Consider the following 16,071-nt stretch of genomic DNA (forward strand, 5'->3'; position numbering starts at 1 on the left):
TTTGTGTTTGTAGAGCGGCTGTTTACTGTAGGCCGTCATTCATATTTTACCGTCTCCAGGCTGCTTCTACTGCTCGGATGCATTTTTTAACACCAGGAAAGAGAGCGGCTGAAATGCGGAGAGGCAGCCCCCGCGTTGGAAGCCGAGTATGTGAACAGGCTCCTCACCGTCAGCCTGCCTCAGGCCGTGCTTCCCGCTGATCCGCGCAGGAGCTTCACGCTGCACCTGAACAGCTTTTGTCCTGCAGTGTGCATAAAAGTGAGCCGTGATGTTATGTCAGATCCAACTCTGTCTGTGTAGCGTATACGGTAACAAGTGTGCGCTGGGGGACACACAACAGTAAACGTTCTGAGGAGGAGGCCGCACCCAAACTGTTTTACACCAGCTGGTTGGGAGAAAATGTGCTTGTTTGGATCAACGTAACCGAGTGAGAGAGACAACACAACCACTTAGTGTCCAACAGAATTGGTTTATTGCTTTGCTGCCTGTGGCTTGAAGGGAAAATGCTTGTCGAGGTGCATTTGTTTGGCTGTAGAGGAATTTTATTTGTGTGCAACACGTGATCAAACCTGTTGAATGTTGAGGAAACGGCAAACTTGTCTACAACTGTCAGATTTTGTAAGGCAAACAGTGACAGAAGCAAATGAAATTGATTTTGATGCACAGAGTAGGGCTGGACGATGGCTTGAAACGACGCAGTTCATAATTGGCAAATGGCAAAGGCTGCAATTGAATACTTCTATTTATGTGTTCTATGTTAATGCTGCTTAAAAATAATGGAAATATGCAGATTTTATCCTGGCATTGATATCTTGATATATTGACATCTAAAGCCCCTTTCCCGCCTCGCCTTGGCACGACATTGTTATTTTGCATTTCCATTAGCACCTGGTGCATCTTGTTGTAAATCTATGGCACAGTAAATAGTCAACTGGAACATTAAAGGTTCTCACAACCAAATTGCAATATGTCAGGAAAATCAGAATTTGACATTTTTCTCATATCTTTCAGCCCTGATAGATATTTTATTCATCTCCTTGGGTAAATTCCAGTCTCTAGTGGCTCACATAAGTAAACAAAGAACACAATAACAACAATAAAAGACAAATGCCAACATTGAAAGCCATTAACATCACTATAAGCTTGCACTATGCACAAATAAACGGCGTAATAAAATGATGTTGTGGTGTCAGAGTGGGTTTCATGATTTTCTGCAATTAATTGGCTGAGGTGTTAGAAAAGTGTTGATGGCTTTGAGGACAGAAAATGCCAGAAATTGCACTCTAATGTCAGTCTGTGCCTCCGCACATGCACATACTTAAACTTCAAGCCCCCGTCTCCATATTTAACACTCGCCGGCTCAAAAGCACCTGTCGTTTGTAACCTCAGCTCCTGCAGAATTGCTCCGTGTGCAGCTTTTTTTTGTCTGATTGCAGTTAATTTGATTCCCTGCATCGACTCTTAATCCACATTATAGACACATTTCCACCTGAGCTGGAGATCAATCAGCCTGCGACTGACTGCTGTGATGGACGAGGAAGTGCTCATTTGTTCGTAGTCCAAACACAAACACAAACACACACACACTATAGAAGGCTGTTTTGTTTATTCACTCGTCTGGATGTGCATTTCAGATCTATGTAATTCCTCTGACTATGACAATTCCATTTATCCACAATGCAATTCTTCCTATCCACTGTTGTCGTTCCAGATATCCACGACTCCGTCCTTCCTGCAGAACAGATGACTTCACTTTTTACAGTTGCATCTTTAAGGTTTGTCGTTACAGATGTCTTTAAATATTAGTGGATTAGGATTGGAAAAACCCCTAATTAGGATTACTGCAGGGAAAAGGAAATGTTAACTATTGTTTGCCTATTGTTATTATTGTAATTATTTAAATTAATGAAACTGTATGAAAACATATTTCTCCCTATGTCTATGTAGAGCTGCAATGATAAATCAATTAGTCTATTATTACTCGATTACTAAATGGATCGTCAACTACTTTTTTTTTTTATAATTTAAACAAGCTTACTGATGTTTTTCAGCCATTTAAATGTCAATATTTGCAAAGAAATCATTCAAACTAAAACATTTTGGTCTGTGGACTTTAGAGAACATCATTTCCTGGTTTGAAAAATACTGATCGATATTTTCTGACATTTTAGAGACCAAACAAGTACTCGATTAATCGATTGATGAAAATAATAATGATTGTGAGTTGAAGCCCTGTCTATGTCTTATCAATCAAAATGTAAAAACAGAACATTATTCATGTTGCCATGAATGTCCCGATGAACACATTTTTAAAATGGGAGTTGTTTGATTATTGATTGTGACAGAACACAACAACAACAGGAGAACTCTTCATTTTGATTATCCAATATTCCAGTTCAGGATACATGTAATTCTCCTGGAATCTTCACTGGTTAGAATTCTATTTTGTTTTTATCTCTCTAATCTGTATCTGTAATACCTGTAATATCTCAAAACGGGAATTATGCATAGTTGTCATTTAGCTGCAGATGTACAGATATCTGTAATGACAAACCGCAAATGACAAATGTGGGTAAATGACGGTTCCATTTGGACTCGGAGGAAGTGAATTACAGATATCTGTGGTCTTGCTGTATTAACACAGCACACGGTGCTGACTGGAGCTCTTCCCCGCAACTACGCTTCAAAGTTATTGATGTATTTACAACGTGCGTTTGTTCCTGCGCTCAGATAATATCGCCATTATGATGTTTTAACGAGATAACCAGTGGCGAAGAGAGCATGGGACTCTTGATGCGCGAGTGGTGTAGTCGCGGCAGCACCCCCTACCGGCCGGCGCGGTAATAACCACACGGCTGCGGTCCTGATGCTGAGGGATGCGGAGGATGCTGAGAGAGGGGAGAGGGGAGTATAAACCCGCTTTCGATCGGTTTATTTGTGCCTCGGTCTCTGTGGCGCAATGGAATAGCGCGCTGGACTTCTAATCCAGAGGCTCCGGGTTCGAGTCCCGGCAGAGATGATGAATGTGATAAATGTGGCTTTTTGAAAGTGATCAGGGGAAAATAGTGAGGGTTTGTTTTAAAGCCCAGACAGTAAGATCCAGTCTCATAACGCTGTTCTGGATGCTGATGCACTGAATGGATGGAGTGAGTGAGTGCATTACAGACTCTTACATCACTGCTGTGGTGACACATGTATGAAGTCTGTGAAGTGCATGTGCAAATGTCAGTGCTTGAATATTCAGCTTTGACCAAAAACTGTGCAGACTCTGATTATTCAAGAATTCATTACATGTTTCTTCTTTAAATATCAAGAATATTACTGTCATTATATATATTATAATTACAGTGCAATACCAAAAATGGTAAAACTATGTTGTAATAGGTAGTAATAGCATCTTATTTCCATAATAATCGCAAGGTAATGGCTTTTAAAATGTACTCTAAAATATAGTCATAATACAGTTTTGATTCAAAATCAGGTATGACAGTGATGTAATAGTCATTACCAAGCTGTTACCTTGATATGACTTTGAAATGGTATTTTTGTAATATTATGTTACCAATATATATATATATATATATATATATATATATATATATACAGTATAGAAACTGAAGTACTGAAAATACATATTTTATTTTACAGTAAAACTAATCAGTAATGTCATAATTACAGTAAGTTACTGGTTAATTACTGCAGGACAGTCACAGTCAGGAGGACAGTCAGGACAGTCACAGTCAGGAGGACAGTCACAGTCACAGGGACAGACAGTCACAGTCAGGACAGACAGTCACAGTCACAGTCACAGTCACAGGACAGTCACAGTCAGGACAGTCACACAGTCAGGACAGTCACAGTCAGGAGGACAGGTCAGGACAGTCAGGACAGTCACAGTCAGGACAGACCAGGAGGACAGTCACAGTCAGGACAGACACAGTCAGGACAGTCACAGTCAGGAGACACAGACAGTCACGTCAGGTCACAGTCACAGTCAGGACAGTCACAGTCATGCAGTCAGGAGGACAGTCACTGTCAGGACAGACACAGTCAGGACAGTCTAAGGACAGTCACAGACAGGAGGACAGTCACTGTCAGGACAGACACAGTCAGGACAGTCACAGTAAGGACAGACACAGTCAGGAGGACAGTCACAGTCAGGACAGACACAGTCTAGAGGACAGTCACAGTCAGGACAGTCACAGTCAGGAGGACAGTCACAGTCAGGACAGTCACAGTCTCAGTCACAGTCAGGACAGTCACAGTCAGGAGGACAGTCACAGTCAGGACAGACACAGTCAGGACAGTCACAGTCTCATGGGATGCACAGTTTGACCTTTAACACTTACAGCAACAATAAGAATAACCTTTAAAGCCTCTTTTCATCCTCCTAACATGTGTTTAATGACGCCAGATGCCGAGACTCCAGTCAGTCTCCCGTTTGTCTTTTTTGTCTTTTTTTGTGGGGGACAGCGGGAGAGATAAAGAGCACGGATTAGTCAGAACGTTAAATGACTCGGTGCCAGAAAACGGTGTCGTCTCAAGATGTTTGTATTGGATTTACAATGTGGTGGATTTAGATTAGAAGATAAAAGACTGCAGTTGGATTTATGTATTTGTTTCTGTCAGAAGTGGGACCTCCCTGGGAACCTTTCGAGGGCCACAAAAGATTAGTTAATTGGATAGAACACGAAAAGAAAATTAAACTTAAAACAGTCATAAATAATAATAATACAAATTTTATTTCCAGAAATGTTGCGACACTTTCTAAAAAAAACTCAAATCTTGTTTTTTGTTGAAGTGAATGACTTATTTAAGTATCAAATACAAAGAAAACAGTTTTCACTGACTGTATTTTGTGACCGAGTGGTGAACTCCACGATGACTCAACGTGTTTATTTTTTAAATTTAGAGTAACTTGTGTCAGGGAAAAGACTGAGAAGCTTTTCCTTGTCCTGTTGTCCGTTAAATAAATATATCCAGTGAGTTAACAAATCATATGTTTTATTATTTACATTGTATTTTTTAGTAAGTGTCCTGACTTTAGAGTAGAAAGAACAGAACGAATATCCTCATTTCATGTAAGATAAAGAGCTGCAGCGTCACAGAACATATGGTTATAGTTCCTTTGTGCGAATCAGCTGATTCCTCCTCTAACCCCACCTCCCTCCACATGGCCTTTTTTTCCCCCATCTATTTTTTCCTTCAATCCCAACTCCTGGGTTTCATTTGTGTCCCTGCTCCTGCTGACTGGGCTGTCGTGCGGCTGCCGCCATCCATGTTTAACCCTGTGTGTGTGTGTGTTGCCTCCCCACACACATAGACCTAATCCACCAGTAAAACTAATCCCTAATCCTCTCTGGCAAGTTCAACGTCCTCCCATCTGCCTCCCTGATTCCCAAACCGGGCCTCAGAACCTATTTTTACACATTTCTATGATAAAGTTTTTTTAAAAAACATTTGCATTTAGAATGGCCAGTGTGTGTGTTTTTCTTTTTTCTTTTTTAATAAACATCATGATGCATAATCACCATGGCTGCTTTTTTTTTTGTAAGGTAATAAAACACACACAGTAAAGCCAGCGTTTATAGGCCGAGGCGAGCGGTGTTGTGACGATACAGTCACACAGTGATACTGTGAGACAGAGGCAGCTGCACAAGGCCAAGGACTCACTGATATCATTACCACAGTGCAAATGATGGAGCCCGCGGTGAAGAGCACCAGGGCCAAACTGTGAGATGGGAATAACAGCGCTGCAATAATATCGACGATAAGAAACATTCGAAGCGTGACTATCAACTTCCCATGACCTCAGCAGCTGCACATCTACAGTGTGTATTATCTTATTGTCATTAATGGGCCTTTATCATCTTTTATCCTGTATGCATTTGCTGCATTTCATTATTTTGAACGTAAAAACTCGGCGCATTGGTGTTAAAGAAAGTCAAATTCCCGGATTAAACAGTGCCTATGTGTATATAATCTTCAGCAGGAATTCTGGTGGACATATACTCGATATCTAATTATTGGCTATTAAGTGCAGCAATTAGGGGGGATTTTACAGTCAAACTTCAACCACAGGAGCCACTGAGATCCCATATAAAGCCTGATAAGGTCAAGATTTATTCACTGTGGAGTTTTATTGTGATTTTTTTTTCTTCTTATTCTAGAATATGGTGAGATCACACTTTTATCTACTCCCATCTCCTTATTGGTGTTGCCAGTCCAGGTCCCTGCTCTGGCCCTGTTATCCCAGTGGCTCGAGCCAAATCGTATTAAACCCTCCTCCCTCCCTCTCTCTCTCCCTCCCTCCTTGTCCCCTCCTCTCTCTCTCTCTCTCTTTCTCTCTGTGTTTCAGACAGACTGTTTTTGCTGCAGTGAACGGTAGCCGTGGAGAGCGAGCACGGGAGCGAGATAGAGACACAACAAACCGACTCGAACTGAGGAAGAGCGAGAGAGTGAGAGGAGGAGGAGGAGAAGAAGACGCACAGAACAACAAGGAGTCAGGTCAAGGGACGAGGACAATAATAAGAATTCTGATAATAAAAAGTCGATAAAAGCGTTTTAAAGGAGGCTCCGGACAAGCCACTGCTGCGCTTCACAGGAGAGGAACCTTAACTGGAGAGACCGACACCAACACATCCACACTCCGGAGGAGGAATATAACGGTGTGTGTGTGTGTGTGTGTGTGTGTGTGTGTTGATGTTGCAGTGTGTGTGTGTGTTATTGTCCAGGGTTAGTGTGGAGCCTGTAGGGCGGACAGGAGACACCTGTCACTGCTGACGCTTTTCAGTCTCCCGGAATGTGTCTGTGCGCGCACTCTGGGTACGTGTGTGTAATCCGTTAGGGGGAGAGCTGCGTAATCCCAGCGTGTTTCTTTTTTTTTTATTTTTTATTATCATTTTCTCAGAATATGTGGGTTTGTTGTCGGGCTGCCTGCGCGTCCCCGTCCCCCCCGACACTCCTCTCTCCCTCTCTTCCACCTCCTCCTCCTCCTCCTTTCCTTTCCTCTCCTCTCCTTTCTCCCGGCTCTGCAAATAAAACTGCGCGCTGTGCAGCAGCAGCAGTCACCTCTCTTCCACAAGAGTCTCTAAATCTCATCCCATCACTATCACACATTTGTGGAAGTGGGAGAGAAACGCGCGCTCCGAGCTGGAGACTGTGCTCCCGCGCTCTCCGACGCATCGATGCAGGTGCATTCGTGTACCAACAGCTCTGATTATTATCATTCTTATCGTTATTATTATTATAGTTTTTATTACCATGACTGTGATTATTACTGCCCATGTTGGATCCGATTACGATACCTTGTGTATAATCTCACCGGATTATCTCCCGTAGATGCACTTGCCTCAGTTTTGTTTTCATTTTTCTCGCGATCTCACTCAACAGGAAGGGCTGGAGCAACAATAAACACTGCTCCCCCTCCTCCTCCCAGTCCCCACCTCCCTTTTCCCATCCCATCCCAACCCAACCCATGCACCCCCCACCCAACCCGGCTCCTCCACTGTCCCCGCCCTAACCGCCCGCCTGTCCCGCAGGCAACACTCCTTCCATCCACGGCTTGCACTCAGTGGGGACAATAAAGCAGCGTTTTCACAGATGGACTGAGGGCGCACAGTGGCGCAGGATACTGCTATTTTAGGGATAGAAGCAGCTAAGAGAAGGATGGAATAAAGAGAGAGAGAGAGAAAGAGCTGGAGCAAAAGCCACTGTGTGTGTATCCTCAGCGGGGACAGGTGCTTCTCTCCTCTGCTTCTGTCTTCTCTCTTCTCTCCTCTGCTTCTTTTTTCTCTCTCTGCTCTGCTTCTGTCTTCTCTCCTCTGCTTCTCTTCTCTTCTCTGCTTATTTCTTCTCTCTCTGCCTCTTTCTCCCCTCCTCTCGCCTCTCTTCTCTCCTCTGCCTCTTTCATCTCTCCTCTTTTCTTCTCTCTGCTTCTTTTCTTCTCTCTCTCTGCTTCTTTTCTTCTCTCCTCTCTGCTTCTTTTCTTCTCTCCTCTGCTTCTTCTTCTCTCTCTCTCTGCTTCTGCTCTCTCTCTCTCTCCTCTGCTTCTGCTTCTGTCTTCTCTCCTCTGCTTCTTTCTTCTCTCTCTGCTTCTTCTTCTCTCCTCTGCTCTTTCTTTCTCTCCCTGCTTCTCTCTTCTCTCCTCTGCTTCTCTCTTCTCTCCTCTGCTTCTTTCTTCTCTCCTCTGCTTCTTTCTTCTCTCCTCTGCTTCTCTGCTGTTCTTCCTCCTCTCTGTTTCCTTCGTCACCAGCTGTGGAAATGTTCCTGCATGGGCTTTATTTCTAATTAGTCGGAGCTCATTCACTCAAACACTCCTTCACTCCGCATGCTTGTTGAAGTTGATGATAATATCACATGAAGCTGCTCACCTCCACCATGACCTGGTTACAAAAAGAACTCAATATCAATGAATGTCTATGGGAAATTAGTCAATTTCTCACTGGAATTACGTCAGTAATGGTTTCAGGTCTTTTTCAATAGAACATGATGTCATTTGTGTATATTCTGAATTCAGATGAAAAAGCATGGTTCATATGAGTAGAGTAAAGTGATGCAGTGCCCTATTTGATCCCTTTGCAACTTCATTTCCTATGGGTGTCCACATGAAATTCAGTCCACGGGGCCAGGCTGCCTTTGGCCCCAGGTTCAGTGTACTAGTGGCGCCTGTCCCGCCAGTGCGCCGTAGGTTTCTCTTTACTAAAAATGTAATTGATTAAAATGGGAGTTTCTTTTGCAGCTGGAGGACTATGTCCATTAACTCTATACAGTCTTTGGTTTCCAGTCATATTCCCTCCTGTTTGTGGGACGTCTGACTTTACTAGCGCAATGTTGCTGCTGCTGCTGCCTCCATCTGTCTTGACGGAAAACAAATAACTTCCTGTGTGCAGTGCGGGAATGTTGCCGAGCAAAAGATACCTGGAAACACAGAGAGTCGGGTTCGTTGGTTCCTTTTCGTTATCAGTCCGAGGCCGTGGAGACATTGGTACAGAGCCCTCTTTTCAAAGGCTGGATCATACTTTCCGCATCCATGTGTGTGCAAAAGTTCACGAGGATACGCAAGACGTAAATTTCGTCGTCCACCCATTTTTGTACGGACCTACAATCCAGTGCGATTCTCCATGGACCAGACGTGCCGACCGCACATACATACCTGTAACACAACACTTCCCAGTTGGTGATTCACTCTTGTTTTGGTCAAAGAGAGACAATGAAGAAGACGGGCAACCACGGAAACCTGACTGTGGTTATATGAGGAAGTCCACTGGTATCCTCACATGCTCAAAGAATACAAGGAAGCGCAAATGTGGGCGGATCTAGTGAGACAATCGGCGCTACTAATATGGAATATGAGATTAAAGACGCATGCGTGGAACTCCAGACTGATGCGGTGTGGTTAGTGTGACCATGCTCTGAGGTTACATCGTCTATCACTCTCCACTGGATCTTTCATGTATTGTGTTGTATTTTTATTCTTTTTTCTTAATTGGACTAGTAGTTAATAAATTCTAAATTTTTAGTGCTTCTAAAAAATGATCGAGAACGGCAGATGAATCCGTCCACGTGTCTGCTGTTCAGCCACCTGCTTTGGTCAGTTTGTCAGCGTAGTAGCACACGGGTGAAATCGATGAATAGGCCTACCCACGCAGTAATGCGTGAGAAGTGGGTGGTCCGAGCGTTTATTCAGCAGCAGCCAACCAATGACGGGGGGGGACGCAATTAGTGTCCAGTTGGGATTGACCTGTTTGTTTTCCTCATGTGTCTGCTCCTCTCCCTGCAGGTGACAGTCCAGAGCTCCTCTGCCCTCCTGAGGATTCAGTGAGACAGGCGGATCTGTGCGCCCGACCATGGCCTTCCCATCAGCCCCCTCCGCATTATGGAGTGTCAGCTTATTGACAGTACTATTCGCTGCTGCGGTTCACTGCAACATCGTCTATGGTAAGCACCACTTTCGCTCTTTATCTGTCGGCCTCCTATTCTCTCTATCTCACTGCTTCTCCCTGGGCCCCTGACCTCTGCGACCCTCCCTCTCTGTCTCTGGCTGTGCCCCTTATCTGTTGACTTGAGGCCTTTTTTTCGGTGTTTCCTGTTTTATGACAAGGGAACCAGAGAGCCGTTAATAAGCACATGGGACAATCCCACCTTACCGGGACCCCAGTGGAATTTCTGCTGTTGTTTTTGTGGAATGTGTGTGACGTTCACGTGATTGCAGAGCTGCACACACACACACACACACACACACACACTGCAGATCATCGCTAGTTTTAGTTCACTGTTGTTTCCTCTTCTCTTTCTCTTCTGCTTTGACATTTTTAGTCACTTCAAACACAATCATTCTAGAGAGACACACACTCTCTCTCTCACACACACACAGATTTATGTAGCCATTCTTGTTAGGACTCCACATTGTCTTGCATTCTTCTGGACCAAAGAGCTTTATCCATCCCTATCCTTGACCATGACCAGTTTCCCTAACCCTAACCCCAACCTCAAGTCATCTTAAATCAAATCCAAAACTGTAGCCAGAGCTGCAGGAATGAGGTTCTGCCTCATTAGGACCAGGCCTGAAAGAGTTAGTGTTTATACCTAATGATTTAACACACACAGAGTCCTACAGTTTGAACTGAAGACGGCTAGTGGAGCCCAGTGAGAGGTGGAACGTCTTCAATCTTAAGCAACAGTCTTGACTACAGCTAACTACTGAAGAAGAAGAAGAAGAAGAAAAACACTTTATCTCTTGTCTTTACATAATGACATGCTCAGCATCTCACCGTCTTACACCATATCAGTGCATTCATGCAACGTGGAGATAAGAGGTCGTCATAAGAGGTCGTCATGGTCTTTCTTTCTTGGCCATGTTGGGCCGGGAAGAGACGACGTGATGAGAAAATGAAGCAATGTGTAGTGATCTCATCCCAGCTGTGAGTGAACGGGTGTCCAATGTGTTTTTTTTCCCCCCAATTACATAACAAGTGAGCAGAGGCTGGTAATGCAACCTGTAGAGGGCAAACTGTGCCGATGGCCAAGTGGAGAAATATGATTGGCCTTTAATCCATAGAAAATTGATTGACACAGGTAAACTCCCATTGGCATTTTCTCATTACATTTGCAATTTAATTGCACTGAGCGTTTGCCAGAGAGGCGTGAGATGATATAGCATCTAATGAACGTCCCCTGATTTGCATTTGTAATGCATTCGCTCGATTCCTCGCGCTCTTTTGTGCACACAACTTCTCCAATCTGGATACATTTCCGTGATGGCATGGACTGTACACACATATGTGCAGTCAGCACAAAGTGTGCACACACACACACACACAGTACATGTACTGTACTTCCATGTGATTTACCCACATCAGCTGTTTCCCACTTTCCCTTGAATTATGCACACTTGTAATTCTGCGTGTTTGTGTGTGTGTGAAGTGTGGGGGAGTGAGGAGTGTTAACAGTGAGCTCATACTGGTCAGTGCAGTAAAAACGTGTGAAAATGTGTCGCCTGTGCCAACATTCTGGGATGAGTTTGCTGCTACACAAATGCAAAATAGAAGCCTGTTGAAGCTGTTGAAGATGAGTGATGCACAAACAATCTGCAGATTGAGGTGCTGATGATGAAATATCAAATCCCTTGTGAGATCGCTGACCCTCGGCAGTGTAGCCTCGCATTGAAACGCAGGCAGCGCTTAGTTATTTGGGTCTGAAAATGATTTTGGCTGGCATTCAGACACACGTCACATTTGATTAAGGTGTGCCTAGCAGGAGGCCTGACCATGCATGACCAATTCTTGCTTTGGTTTCACCTAGACGCTGTTTAACATTATCATGTCAGTCAAGGAAAGTAATTAAGCCCGGGAAGTCTGACAGTGTTCAGGAGATGAGAAAACACGTCAAAGAGGGAAGTTGAGAGGAGACGGGAAACGTGCTGACTTAAGAGACTTTCAGGCTGCATGTGCTAAATCCTCGAGGCTTTGTCCTTCTTTTCTCTTTTTTCCTTACATAACAAAACACAATCACATAATCATTTTGCAGAAATTAAAAACGAATAGCAATTCTACAATGAAACAATAACTTTTGTGGCTATAAAGTTTGGAACTAGAATCCCAGCAGTGTGGGAAGACATAAATCATAACATGAAGGTACAGTTTCATCAAGAAAAGCACAGGAGTTTGTCTCATTGGCATTAGTGCAAGAAATTCTGACAATTTATAGACTTTCTCATTGGCAAAGCAGGGACCGAGCTCTGCTGGGACCTCATGCACGGCGCCAAGACCGGTGCCAGAAAGACAGCAGAGCGGAAGGCATATTTATATATAAATCTTTTGTTCACCGTGCTTTACTTTTCAGAAAAAATGGTGATGGTTGCAGCTTCAGAGAGAAATGTTGTGTGTAAGCTTCAGACCACTGGTCCATCACTTAGGTCTGTTCTTATTGGTGGTGCTGTTGACACAGCAGTAGAGCAGGTTAAAGGGCTCGTTCAGGGTTTTTTTCTTTAAGTGTGGATGTGTAAGGTACTAGTACATTATCATCACTGGGGGAGTGAGCTGTTTACAAACTTCAGTTTCCAGCCAGAAAGAGGCTGTTTTACTGTGAGAAAAAGTGGCTAATATATTCTGAAGGTATCTTAGTCTTAGGCAGTTGTAGATTTTGTTAGGTGAGCCTTTTGTTAAGTGGCTAAAATCGTTTTTTTAATCCTATCGCTGCCGACAGCCATGTTATCAGTGAAAGCTTATGTCTAGTTCCCAGGTTATTTCATGGAGACGGTGATGCCCTGCGGCAACGTGCTCCGCCAAGTCGATATTGATAATGTGTCAATACCGCATTCAACCACACTTCAAAAAAAAACCCGAACTATCCCTTTGAGCAGCAGATGAAGGAGGGACGACGGGTGGGGCAGTGAGATCATGCCGTCATAAATGAGGCCTCCGTACTCAGAGGCCGTGAAACACAAGAGTCCACTTAGCATAAATAATTCAATGTTATGTATCAGAGAGGAAAAAAAACGATTAGCTCAGCAAATCAATGCGAGAGCAGATGAGGCATCAAAGTGCGGCTCTGCCCGTCACTGCTGTACTCTTGAGTCCGCGGCGAATTAAAAACATGCGGACTGTTTGTCTTTTTTTTTCATCGTCGTAAAAAAGGAAAGTGAGGGGAAAAGGTCACAGCAATGAGTGATTATTACACATAAACCGACAGGCTGTGTGACGTAAGCATTTTACCTCCCTGAGTCTTTTCCACCGCCTCACAAACCATTGTCCGAGTAAATGGCACAAAATGGTGAGTGTTTGTCGGTGAATATTTAGCATCAGCATCTGGCGATGATGAGCTGCTGCTCAGTTCATGTATTAAAAAGAAAGAAAAACTGAAGTAGAGAATAGAGCCCGATTGGTTCAGGAGCTTAGACTTAGACATGTTTCATCAGTTCAGTACCTGTCATACAGTTTGAGGATTAGTGGAAGGTCCCGTGTGTTTGACAACAATCCCAGCTGTCTGCATTAAACATCTTTAGTGTCACATCATCAGCACATGCATTCCGGTTGGTTAGATGTGTGAAATTCGGGAACCTTAGTACTCTAATGTGGGTATACAGGCAAGAACCGATTATAGTAAGTCATCATTCGACATATTCACAACATAACTATTTATTTGCAGTGCTTTGGTCTCTTGTGCCACCCAGTTACATCTGCCCAAGAACACAGCTTGTAGTAATTTGATACCTGAGTGATAACTTGGTTGCCAGCAACACAGCCGGCTGCAGCTATGGGTCAGAAAAGGCCCCAAAAAGCCTTGATTCCCCTCTCAAAAGTGAGAGGAGGGGAAATTGAAGGATCTGCTGGAGAGAAAGCAAAGAAGACGTCGGTGACAGATGTGCAGGTGTAGATACTTTTCTCCTGAATAGGGAAGTAAAACAGAAAGTTTTAGCCATGGTTAGTTTACTCTTTCATACAGTAACGGCGATATTGGTGGATATTTGAACGCATATAGAGCATGTAGGGTGTGTTATTCTCGCCTTGTTGTCTCTTCTCATCATGTGAAAATGAACCAAACAGGTTGAGTGTTTGTAAAAGTAAAAGAGACGGGACACTCGGAGCTCCTCGTTTTCATGGTCCGGAAACTTTCCGTCTCCATTGTTTTGAATGTGGTTTGCAGTCACTGTCTTTAGTCTTTTAGTTTTTTTTTTTTAGGGATTTATGTTTGACTGGGCTTCCTTAGAGCGAGTGAACGAATGGAGCAGACACTAATTGCGTGCCAGTTGACATATCCATTTCCACAGCTGGATGTGCAGCCATGCGGATTGGAAAGCGCCTCTCAGAAGGGCACAGATTAGGCATGCAATTGGCCGGCTGTGCCCTGGTTCTGTGCAGCTGACCCACTTACCTCGGAGCTGAGTGTGGAGTGTGGAGGGTCTGTGAGCAGCCTGCAGTACGTGGGCATCCAATCAGCCACCTGTCCCCTCGTCTCCACAGGACCCTGACCCCCGGGCCCTGGGAGACTGTAATCGCGACAACCAGAAATGTGTCTAATAGTTTATTTACCTCAACAAGTGCCGCTGCTCTGAACAACTGAATGAAGCCTGATTCTCCCAGCTGAGGCAAAGAAGGATTAAAGGATGGCAGCAGTGTGGATCAGTGGTGGCGTGGCAAGATTTACAAGCGGGAGGGCTCCACATGTGTGCGCTTCATTTTACCCTGACACAGAATGGGCTCATTTCCCCCTCGACCTGCTCTTTCTTGCTGGCTCCGTGCCCACTTCCTGTGTGTGCTTGCTGTTGTTTACTGTGCGACTTCCTGTGTGCCAAGATGGGGAAGTATTTGGCTAATACACAGTACGGCTAACATACAATAGCAGTAGGCGGTTTGGATAGGAGGCCACTGCCTGTTAACAAGGCTGACTGATAAGCAGTGACTCATTAACAAGCCGAGGTACAGAGAGCCTGGGGGAATTACCGCCTAGCCACTGTGACATTAATAAGAGGCCTAAGCTATTTTTCCATTTGGCTCTGCTGGCAGAGAGCTAAACCAGTGGTTTCCAATCTCGACCCTGGCTATTTACTGGCTCCACTGCTTTTCCATTTGTTTCAGCTAGTGGGTATGCTGTCTGATTTGAGTGAGGAAGATCAGTATTGTCAGGGTGAGCTGTAGGTAATGACATCTGCCGCTTCAGTGCGGAACCACATTCCTCTCATTAGTTTTCTGCAGTTTCATTCAGCAACATCTGGGGGGGGAGTCCAATTAATTCCTCTTACACTGATCATGCCAATTAATTAGCAATATGTCTGTTTAAATGTAAGACAATGATCATTGTACACTACAGATCTCAATCAAAACACTACATACTTTCACATATGGGCTGTCATACATGAATTGCAGTAAGTCTAGTGAGCCAGTGGTGAGACTCATCCACAAAACTCCCTTTCCCAAGAGTGTCAGGGAACTATAGTGGCATACCTCCTTCTTTTTGTAGGTTTATGCACCTGCTTTAAATAGGCTAGGATGTTGCTTCCACTTCACAATGCAGAGCACTGTTGTGGAAACATAAACGCCCATGATGGTGCCCCATATGAAAGGCTTATTCAAAATACACAAACAATAGTATAGTAGTAAATAGAGTATACACTTATACCAACACACTAGTGTGTCGTATATTCAGTTTCGGGCAAAAAACCAAGACACGCTACAGATGCACAAATGAGAGCTATGGAATTGTGACACGCATATTCAAAGAGGCTCTATACACAGAGCCTCTTTGAATACGAGGGCCAAAAAAAGTAGGCCAAACTGTTTTTTTATCCACTCTGAAATAAGCTACTTCACATCATCATTTACCACATTTTCTTTGCATTTCAAGGATAGCAAGTTTTTCTCCCCCACACATGCATCAGGCAGCAAGGCAGGAAATAGTGTGTTGATAATCCATTCTTTATTTAGATGTATCTCTTGGTTTAATGTTAATTCAGGAGGGCTACAGCAACACCGCAGTCATCTTAGACATCCCAAGGTTTGTTTGCTTAGTGATGACAGACGCGTCAGAAGAAGCGTTCCCCTTGGACGTCTAAAATACAGCAAGAACAATGCA

At 43.9% G+C, this 16,071-nt stretch overlaps 1 protein-coding gene and 1 non-coding gene across 2 annotated transcripts in view; both read left to right on the forward strand.

Moving 5' to 3' along the window:
• Positions 1-327: 327 nt before the first annotated feature.
• Positions 328-16,071, forward strand: part of cadm3 (cell adhesion molecule 3) — a 111,593-nt gene continuing 95,849 nt past the window's right edge. The window contains 3 exon segments of the mRNA XM_044032338.1: positions 328-1,775; positions 6,359-6,668; positions 9,782-9,939. Of these exon segments, the coding sequence (XP_043888273.1) occupies positions 9,849-9,939 (91 nt within the window). The 5' untranslated portion in view covers positions 328-1,775; positions 6,359-6,668; positions 9,782-9,848.
• trnar-ucu lies at positions 2,946-3,019 on the forward strand. The gene has a single exon. It is a non-coding gene; the product is annotated as a tRNA-Arg (tRNA).

Source organism: Solea senegalensis, linkage group LG1 (genome assembly GCF_019176455.1).
Source record: "Solea senegalensis isolate Sse05_10M linkage group LG1, IFAPA_SoseM_1, whole genome shotgun sequence".
Taxonomy (NCBI): Eukaryota; Metazoa; Chordata; class Actinopteri; order Pleuronectiformes; family Soleidae; genus Solea; species Solea senegalensis.